At 36.8% G+C, this 10991-nt stretch overlaps 1 protein-coding gene across 1 annotated transcript in view; it reads left to right on the top strand.

Moving 5' to 3' along the window:
* The first annotated feature begins 463 nt into the window (after positions 1–463).
* C15H18orf63 (chromosome 15 C18orf63 homolog) overlaps positions 464–10991 on the top strand; it is a 30119-nt gene continuing 19591 nt past the window's right edge. The window contains exons 1-6 of the mRNA XM_004280029.2: positions 464–628; positions 3085–3163; positions 5388–5444; positions 7218–7329; positions 8234–8275; positions 9734–9810. Of these exons, the coding sequence (XP_004280077.1) occupies positions 495–628; positions 3085–3163; positions 5388–5444; positions 7218–7329; positions 8234–8275; positions 9734–9810 (501 nt within the window). The 5' untranslated portion in view covers positions 464–494. The remainder of the gene's footprint in view (positions 629–3084; positions 3164–5387; positions 5445–7217; positions 7330–8233; positions 8276–9733; positions 9811–10991) is intronic.

Raw genomic sequence — 10991 nt, 5'->3', positions numbered from 1 at the left:
TTATTTATTTTGCGGTACACGGGCCTCTCACTGTTGTGGCCTCTCCCGTTGCGGAGCACAGGCTCCGGACGCGCAGGCTCAGCAGCCATGGCTCACGGGCCCAGCCGTTCCACGGCACGTGGGATCTTCCCGGACCGGGGCACGAATCCGTGTCCCCTGCATCGGCAGGCGGACTCTCAACCACTGCGCCACCAGGGAAGCCCTAATTGTACACTTTAAATAGGTGACTTGTATGTTTATATGAATTACATCCTTATAAAACTTGTCCCCCCCCCAAATTCTAGATTATCGTTAGAAAACCTCAAAGGTAAAATGTGAATGATATTTAACTGCTGATGTTTGCTAACTTGTTTTTATCATCTTATACTAACACAATATCAAATATTCTGTAATGAATTGGTATTGAAACTCTATTGGTAAAATAGTTTGCTACCCTTTTATTGTTGTTTATTTTTAAAGGCCTGATTACTGAGACATTCAGTCAACAAGAAAGTATGAATGACTCTAGGCAGCAGTCACTGTTCTTCATCACACTTCCAGATTTACACAAACTCTGTGCTGTCAGGATAATATTGAGTAATGGAGTGGCAGATAATGAGATGAGGAGTACACAGCTGAAGATATGCAGGTAAAAAAACACATCTTATAAATAAGACTTTATAAACTTTTTGAGACCTTTAAGAGCTGTTTTAGTAGTATCTCCTTTAAAGCAAAATACTCATTTACTCAATCTGTTTATATAATTTTGAAATAAAGGAATTCAGTTTTGTTCTAATCAGGTATATTGAATTACATTTAGGGGAGGACTTGAAATACTTGAGATAGACTATCTCACTGTTGAGTTTTTATATTTGTGGCTTCTTGTCTGATATTTTAATTTAAATATTTTATAGACATTGATGAATTAAATCAGGGTCCCAAAACATAGAGATAGTAATAAATATATATGAAGTACCTACTGTTTTTGAAGCACTTTAGGAGATACTGTAAACATTTTAGGTTAATATAATTTTTAAATTTTCAGGTTGATATAAGAGTATTTCTGAAGAGTATTTCTCCAAGAACTATCTTGAAATATGACCCAAAATAGTCTTCGAAAAACAGCTTAGTTGAAGCCTAAAGTATAACACTGTGATTACTGAGGTCCCACCATGTATTAGTCCCTTAAATTCTTTGAGACATTCAAAAAAGAACTCTTAGAATACGTAACAATATTATATCTGTAACTGAATTTCTTGGAGAGGAACAAACACGTATAAGATTGCTAGGGGCTAGAAATAAGACACTCTTGGGGTGTCCTCCATTTTGCTCTTATTTATAAAACTTTTCTCCTGCCCACTGTATATTTTCCCACTCAGGTGCAGCCAGGAGTCTGTACCCTTCCTGCTAAAGTACAATTTGATACTCATTGAGCATTCACTTGTGACCCCTTTGGGAAACAAATAAGTAGAAAACCTTAAGAGAGATTTTTTTGCTGTTCACCCTCATATGGGTCATGCCCAAAGAGAGGGGTGTTTTGACTCATCATTCCAGTCACTGACAAAGAGGCTGGAACAGAGACAGCAGAGACGTGGTTGTGTCAGACAAAGGCAGGCCTTGCAAAAGCACGTACCTGCTGCACCACAGTTCCAACAAAGATGAGGCCACCAGAAACAGATTGACCCATCTCACCTTTTGATGTAATCCCATACACGCACACTCCTGGTTTTTAAAATTTGTTTCCTTGATGATTAATAATTTTGAAAATTTTTACATTTCTACCTCTATTCCCTTTTATGTTTTTCCCATTTTTTCCAACAAAATTATTGATGGTAATTTGAATTGTAATGATTGTTGTTGTAAGTTCATTTGGCTTTTGAATACTGAACTAAAACTGCTACCCCACTTCATTCTGGCTTGGAAAAAAAATTCCTTTTTGAAGAAAAAGCATCTAGTCAATAGTTCTCACACTAAAGTAGTTGATAACTTCACTGATGGGTGAATGCTTAGACTCTTTCCTCAAGTGCTTCTGACCACTACTTTTAAAAAAAAAAAAGGAAAATGGAAGAAACAGGAATTTAAAAAGCTGGATTCTTCACAGTGGTTAGACTTTTTCAGGTCTATACTTAAGATAAAATTGGAGTTTGTTTTTTTTTTTTTGCTGTACGCGGGCCTCTCACCGTCGTGGTCTCTCCCCTTGCGGAGCACAGGCTCCGGACGCGCAGGCCCAGCGGCCATGGCTCACGGGCCCAGCCGCTCCGCGGCATGTGGGATCTTCCCGGACCGGGGCACGAACCCGTGTCCCCTGCATCGGCAGGCGGACTCCCAACCACTGCGCCACCAGGGAAGCCCAAAATTGGAGTTTTAAAAGAAATTTTGGGGACTTCCTTGGTGGTCCAGTGGGTAAGACTCTGCACTCCCAATGCAGGGGGCCTGGGTTCGATCCCGGGTGGGGGAACTAGATCCTGCATGCATGCCACAACTAAGAGTTTGCATGCTGCAACTAAGAGTCCGCATGCCGCAACGAAGATCACACGTGCTGCAACTACGACCTGGCACAGCCAAAATAAATAAATAAAATTAAAGAGAAATTTTGGTTCACAGATGAAAGGAGTTAGGAAACAGATGCATGGACAAGTTTTCATATTAATATATCTAAAACTTTATAATTCTTGTAATTCAAATCTTGCCTGATTGCTTACAGTGTTCAAGGTAACATGCTAAGTGTGGGGAGAGATACAGAAATCTATAATACAATCCTTGGCCAGAAGAAACTTAAACTTTTGATTGGAACTAGGCAATTTTTTTTTTTTTTTTTTTTTTTTTTGTGGTACGCGGGCCTCTCACTGTTGTGGCCTCTCTCATTGCGGAGCATAGGCTCCGGATGCACAGGCTCAGCGGCCATGGCTCACGGGCCTAGCTGCTCCGCGGTATGTGGGATTTTCCCGGACCAGGGCACGAACACGTGTCCCCTGCGTCAGCAGGCGGACTCTCAACCACTGCGCCACCAGGGAAGCCCGAACTAAGCAATTTTTAAATGTTCTGGTAAAGTAAAAACAGAGAGTGGGCAGTCCACTTTAAAATTAATACATTTCATCTCCACAGGCAATTGCTGTTTTTGCACCAAGATATCCTGACATCACCTGTACCTGAAATATTTACCCAAATTTGGGTGGTGATGGCGGTTAGTATTTTAACATTTTATAAAGTATTATTACTAATTATTGGGAGCAATATTGATAAACATTAATTCAGGTATTAATTATAGCTCAAATTGAACATGGTTTATGAAGACAAATTACGTTGTGTTGTAGGTTGATCAAACCATTAACAGACTTTAACTTTGATATACCTGATGTTTAAGATCCATTTTTGTGGCTCTAAATTCATATTTAGTTTTCCCTGTCATTAATGTTAAGATAAAGATTATCAATGAATAAAATACGTTACAGCATAATTTCAAGATAACACAGACTTAATCCTTTTCTTATATTTTATTCTTTAGAATTACATTTAATATAAAAGAAGCACAGACTTAATCCTTTTCTTATATTTTATTCTTTAGAATTACATTTAATATAAAAGAAGAAGTTTCTTTTTTTTTTTTTTTTTTTGCGGTACGCGGGCTTCTCACTGCTGTGGCCTCTCCCATTGCGGAGCACAGGCTCCGGACGCGCAGGCTCAGCGGCCATGGCTCACGGGCCCAGCCGCTCCGCGGCACGTGGGATCCTCCCGGACCGGGGCACGAACCCGTGTCCCCTGCATCGGCAGGCAGACTCTCAACCACTGCGCCACCAGGGAAGCCCAAGAAGAAGTTTCTTGTTCCAGCAGATCTCCAATTGTTTTTAAAGAACTTAGGTCAATAGGTTTTTTTTTTTTCTTTTGAATTTTATTTTATTTATTTTTTTATACAGCAGGTTCTTATTAGTTATCCATTTTATACATAGTAGTGTATATATGTCAATCCCAACCTCCCAATTCATCATACCACCACATGCTGAATAGTTTTTTTTAATTTGGAAATTTCATTAAAATTTTTTCTTAGTAAAATTAGAACAAGAACTATATTTCCAGTGCTGTGTATAACTGGGAATGATAAATGAAGTACCAAGAATCTTTATAAAAATTATATTATCCTGAGATTTTTGTCAAAAATCTTTCTGAAAATCCTCTTATTCTGAGATTTTAATTCCCCAGAATCTAGTGAAATCAATATTTAATAACAATGCTGATAGACCATTCAAAATCTTCTTCAGGTCTTTTATTTCTCTTCTAGGTTTTATGGTTGTATGTCCATCTTTTATCTTTTCATCCTTAATATAGCTTTTAAGAAAGACAAGCTGTTGGTGAACCAGTAGACAGTAAAGTCTCTTATTTGTGTTCTTTTCTACCTGAAAAAATTATGAAACAAGGAGGACATTGTTTTAGAGTTCTAGTAAATTCTAGTATCCTAATCTTAGCAAGAATAGTAAGAGGAAAATTGCCATCTAGAAATATGTTTTACTTTCTTACAAAGATATTACACACTGTAAAAATTTTTACAAAAATATTTAAAATAGAAAATGGGATTATTATACATACTATTTTGAAACTTACCTTTTATTTCCCCATTAGCAGCCTGGGTATTGTTCTGTGTCAGTACATATATTTTACTCATTTTTAAGGATTTCATTGTATGGGTGTATAATAATTTAATTATTACCTTCTAATGCTCATCTGAGTTTCTAGTCTTGTGCTATTATAAACAATGCTTCAGAAAGTGGAAATTATATCATTTTTATTTATTTGGTAGTTTCTGTGGGTTAAATTCTTAAATGTTGGATTTCAGTACATTTTAAACTATAATCTACATGCTGCTAAATTGTGCTCTGAAAAGCTTGTACTAGATTACATTTAATAAATAGTGTATGAGAGAACCTATATTTCGACATCCTCACAAGCACTAAATATTAGCAGTCTTTGCGTATCTGCCAATTTGTTAGGTTAAAAATATCGATAATATCTTCTTTTAATTTCTGTTTCATTGGTTAGTTGGAACACCTTGGCCTTTTGAACTTTCTCTTGATCTTCCATTTGTGTCCGTTTTCCTTATTCATGTTTAATAAATTATTGTTTATTAGGAAAGGTATTAAATGTTTATTATATGAACTTCATTGGCCTTTTCACTTATATGGTTTCTGGATTCGGGTCACTCCCAGAAAGGCTTTCCTCACTTTGGAATGTACCCACGGATTCTATTTCAGGAAGAGAATGATTATTACCTGCTTCTTTGTCCTGGGCATAGAAACTGTTGAGATGATGGCCCTCTGCTTTGCTCTGCTGTATAATGTTTAAATTCTTTATGTAGTGCATTATTTAATAATATATTTATGTTAAGTCCTTCTTATCAATGTGGATTTTTTTAATAGATACCATTTTATAAAGCTGGAAAACTTAATGCCTATATTGAAAAATATGGAGCTAAGGTAAGTTTTAAAAAGTATAATAATTCCAGACATTGTTTATATTGATTTTGTATTCAACTTCTTTTGTGAGTAAACAAAAATTGGAGTATCTTTCTCATAAGTTATTGCTATGCATGTGAAAGAACCCAACATTTTTTTTCCCAGAACAATTATTTTGTGCACATTTAGTAGAGAAAGACGGGAAGAGTCTTAATTTTGTTGGGTACTTTCTTGCAGGCATTTTATGTGGCATAATTTCACTTATCATCTGTATCTTCCAAGAATAAAATATCCCCATTTTTACAGGTGAAGAAAATGAAACCCAGAGAGGTGAAAATATTGTCCACAATCATATAGCTAATAAGTAGGGGAACAAAACAGTATAGATTGTATTTCCTGTGGTGGTGAGTGTCTGGATCTTAGCAAGAAAAAAAAATGAATACGTGGAGTTGAGCACCTGTCATGTCTCAGTTGCTCAGGCCGTGGAGACTTTGGGGGAGCTCCCTTCATGTCTCTGCATTGATCTCTGAGGCACTGTATTCTTGGTTATTCTAGCAGCCCATCCAGGCATCACTGCTGGCCTCTGTTCCTAGACCTAGTGGGGTTAGGGTTAATGAGGTTTTCGGTCATCTCCAAGATGAGATGCTTTCTTTAAGTTCTAGGATGATAAGATCTCAACAATACCCGGAGATTGTTTGCAGTTCCCTGAGAAATGTTTGAATAACCTGAAAGCTGGTTTTAGCCATCATTTACAATCTGTGGGAGGGCAGTATTCTTTCCCACCCTTGTGGAGACTTCATGATTATGCTCAGTTTTTCTTTATATAGATATTTTCTACATGATAATAATCACAGCAGGTATCTATAATATACTGAGCACTTTACTTGTTTCTGGAGATAAAGCTGTGAACCAGATAAACCTCCAGCCTTCAGGAATCTTAAAGTAGGAAATAATTCCCTCCTTTTTACTTATTGGGTGACAATTACTTTGGCTCGCTCACTTTTCTACATGCTAGCGAAGGCAATGGCAGTGTTTTCTTCTGGGCTACATTTGTAAGGATGTTTGTATAGCAAACAGCCCTGAGAAGTTTCCTCATATGCATGTGCTATTCCATATGTAACTGAATACTCAAGGAGGGACTCCGCTGATCTCAGAGTTTCTCTCTATGCAGCTCTCTTCTCTCAATACTTAACCCCCAAACTCTACCTTCTTTGGCCTCCCTGGACTCTCAGTTCTGTCTGCTCAACCCACAGAGCCCACTGCCTCTTCCAGGATTCCTCCTCCCTGCACTGCAGCCTGGAAACCCTCTTTAATCAATATGCTGGGGGTACTCATGAATTTCCCATCTGATCATTAAAAATTCTGTACAAGTAGAGATACTCTGCTGGTTGCATGTGTGCCCATGTAAATATTTAATTGTTTTGTGATATTGAACTAGAGTGAACCATAATGAGAAATATTACAGTGTAGTTCTGGACTTGTTTCCTTTGTGTACAGCAAAATACAAAGTAAAGTTTAAGGTCCTAGCACCGGAGCTCCAAAAATTTAGGCTTATTGAGCCAGGATAAGCAGGTAGAATTTGCCCATTATAGTCGTAGTTTCAAAGTGAATATATTTTAACACTTCTTTAACTTTAGAACCAGATAGGATTAGCTGTAGTGATGACTATAACTTATATCCAGGATATCCCAGTTTGTTAGGTGGTGATCTAAACACACAGACATTTTTCTCTGAGTTTATAGGGACATAACAATTGCTGTGAACTTGCCCATATTTTGTGCTTTAATATTTTAGGTGGAGGCTCCACAACGAGTAATTCCTGTAATTCTTCAAAACTGCCTTTCATATTCACTCACAGCTAGACTTGCTCCAGCCTGGAATAAAGCTGGCCATCTCTTGGTGCAAGGTGACTTTATCTCTTTCAGTCATTGGGGCTTTCTGAACTAGCTTACTGCTATTATGTACATGTGTTTTTAATTTTAAGATATATTATTTTTAGGGAATGGTTTTTAAAGCATAGCCCCAAACAAGGATTCTCAAGCAAGCCCACATCAACATAAGTGTCATCTCCTTACTTTGGGATTATATCTAGAGGGCTCCTAGTGTTTCTTTGAAAAAAAATGTTTTTATTATAGAATACTTGATGTTTAAAGAGGAATAAATATAAGTTATGTAGCATTATAATAAAATGAACACAAATTACCAGCATTGTTGGAACCAAAAGTCTGTTTGAATTTTTTGTTGAGATCTGTTTTCTAAATATTTTATACCAGGAATAAATATTTGAGGGAAGAACTGGGTATTTCTGTCCTTTTAATTGAAGAGATACTTTTTGAATGATTATATTTTTTCTCTGAATTGTCATTAGATATTCATATAAAACTTCATTTTATCTATTTATTCATTTATTTATTTTGGCTGTGTTGGGTCTTCATTGCTCCATGGGCTTTCTCTAGTTGTGGCGAGCGGGGGCTACTCTTCGTTGCGGAGCACGGGCTCTAGGCACACGGGCTTCAGTAGTTGTGGCACGCAGGCTCAGTAGTTGTGGCTCATGGGCTCTAGAGCGCAGGCTCCGTAGTTGTGGCGCATGGACTTAGCTGCTCCACAGCATGTGGGATCTTCCCAGACCAGGGATCGAACCTGTGTCCCCTGCATTGGCAGGTGGATTCTTAACCACTGCACCACCAGGGAAGTCCCTAAAATTGTATTTTAAAGCATTTTTCATAGCTTTGATAATTTTACATAAAAAGGTTATATTAAGCATGATTTATAAGTTTTAATAATATGGCATATCCTATGAATTTTTTAAGGAAGAGAATTTCTTTCTCAGATGGGAAAGCAAAGTGCTGTTGGTAAGTAAAAATACATAAGTTAATAGTTAAAACATTAATATAATAACAGTTTAAAGAATGGTACAGATGGTTAGGTTGTTCAAATCTTGATGATTAGGTTATATCAGAATTTAATCATATATTGTTATAATCACAGTTTTACTCAGGAAGTCACCTCTGGTTCAAAATATACGTTCTACTTACATAAGAAAAAAAATTCACTTCTCTTAATTGGAATAAAATCTATATTTTTAATTTCTCTACTTAAAGAAAACTGTGACCAAAAAGGAGTTTAATTCTGCAGGCATTTATAAAGTATAGTTTCCAGAGCCATATCATAAGAATTCTTTAGTACTGTTGTAAGTAAAAACTTTCTTTTGAGTACATGATTCTTTTTCTTCTTAAAAAAAAATGATTGTCTAAAGAGACACAGATGATCTAAAACACACAGTTTACAATATGGTTTAATCTAATTCTTTCATTGATGTGCATGGTTGTATTGCAGGTAGACATGTTCCTAAATAGTAGTCCAGAGATAGCAGATGGGGGAAATCCTGAGCCAAGTAGACATTATTGTCAGTCATGGTAGCTTTTACCACCATTTGGCCATAGCCTTAAATCTCAGACTAGCACATGTAATCCACAGAGTATTTGCTCTGAGTTGACTTCCAAGCTGAAGCTTATTTGCCCTCATTGCTCTGGTTTTAAGTTTAAGTTGGACAGTGGCAGTCACTGTGTACTAGCTCTGGATGAACGGGTTCATTACCTAAATTTAGTTCCATCCCCAAACACTGTCAGGAGACTACAGCTGTCGGAGGTTAAAGATAACAGCTTAGGAGAGCAAAATTCCTCGCTCACGTGTTAGAATTTTTTCTTCTAGTTTTACTGAATGTAATATTCTATGGCAAAACTGACAAATTGTAGATGTGTAACACTACCAGTACACCAGAAACCCCCTCGTGCTTTATTCCAGGTACCACTATCTGACTTGTATAAGTAATTTTAATCACAAGAAAGCAAGATAGAAGCCTTGGGGCTCTGAAATATCTGGAATATATCTGCCAGTATATTTGAGGACATTTGTTAGTAAGACTAGTGAAGTCAAAAGCATGGCCTGGTACCTCTTCTAATTTAAGAAGAGCCTTCATCTTTCACATATAATAGATGTCAGACTTCTAAAAAGTATTTGTTGAGTTTTCCTCTCAATTGTGGGATGTCTCATTTTTCTTATTGTAACCCTACCCTACACATGCATACCCACATATGCTTTTGTCTTCTTTTAGATGTCTCATCTATAGACCATCAAATATTATATGGTGATTATTTGAATTTTACCATGTGTGAAAAAAATCCGTTCTTAACTGAGTTTCCAACTTGAATAAATTGAGTTAAATTAATTTCTTTTGTTACCAAAATACTTAATTTGATAGGATGGAGTAATAATTCCAGAAAGTTCATGGTTAATAATTTTATTTTCAGTATTAGACATCAATGTAACAGAAACTCAAGTTTGTCTAAGCATAGAAGCTTACACAATCAGACTGCCACCACCTCAGGTACCACATATTTTGATTTCTATAATTAACCTTACTATACTTACTGTATAATTAATATATTTATTATTATTACTGATATGCTAGGAGGTTTTAATTTTTAACAAGAAGAGTGATAAAGTTTTTATTATCAAAATCCATATTATTAAATGCTTGCTATATTGATATTGTCCTAAATCTGTTTACCAAAGAAAACACGATTCTGTCAGTTTAACACAGATCTAATTATATTACTCCCTTGCTCAAAAATCTTTTTAGATAGCATTCAAGACTCCACAACCCTGCCCTGCCTCAGCACCCACTTCGTGCCTCTTCTTTCATCTCCAAATATTAAAAATGCTATTTCAGCTCATACTAAATGTAATAACCCCCCATTGGCATTATTAGAGCTTTTTCTTTCTCATCTATTTTTTACACATAACAGTTTTTTCCTTCTTAGTGGAAGGATGTATCTTTTATTTTGCTGATTCTCATAGCACCCAGCATAGAATCTTACACATTAATGGTAACTCAGTAAATGTTATTTTCCTTCTTCTATGACAGTGGTTCTCAACAGAGAAGGATGGAGGGCAAAATTAGTGATTTTGTTCCCCGTGAGACATTTGTAATGTCTGGAGAAAACTTGGCTATCACAAAGTGGGAGGGGTGTGTTGCTACTGGCATTTAGTGGATAGAGGCCAGGATCCTGCTAAATATTCTATAGTACACAGGACAGCAGCCCCACTCCCATCCCCACAAAGAGTTTTCCAGCCCAAACTGTCAGTAGTGTCCAGATTGAGAAACCCCACTCATAGCACAGATGACTCTTCCTTTGCTTAGAGTGCCCCTCTGAGTGGCTATACATTATGCTTATTCTTTAAGAGCCAGCTCAAATGCTACTTTATTCATTTCTCTATAATTTTTTGATTACCTGTTATGTTGAGGCAATAGACAAGTCAAAAACGAATAGGATCTACTTTCTGGCCTTCAAGAGTTATGTAAGCCAGTAGGAAAGCTGACCTGAATATAAATAATTGGAATCGTTACTGAGTCAAAGCTCGTACTGCCTGCTGCACAACAGTCCAGTAAATTGAAAGATGAGGCGTTGGGGCAAGGAGTAGTCACTTGCCAGCAGACCGAGACTGTGGTGGACTAGTATCCGAGAGACCCATTTTACCTGAGTTAGAGTTCAGGCTTCTTTTATA

This window comes from Orcinus orca, chromosome 15 (assembly GCF_937001465.1).
Source record: "Orcinus orca chromosome 15, mOrcOrc1.1, whole genome shotgun sequence".
In the NCBI taxonomy this organism is placed as follows: Eukaryota; Metazoa; Chordata; class Mammalia; order Artiodactyla; family Delphinidae; genus Orcinus; species Orcinus orca.
The sequence above is the reverse complement of the archived record's forward strand: the minus strand, read 5'-3'. Positions and strand labels throughout refer to the sequence as shown.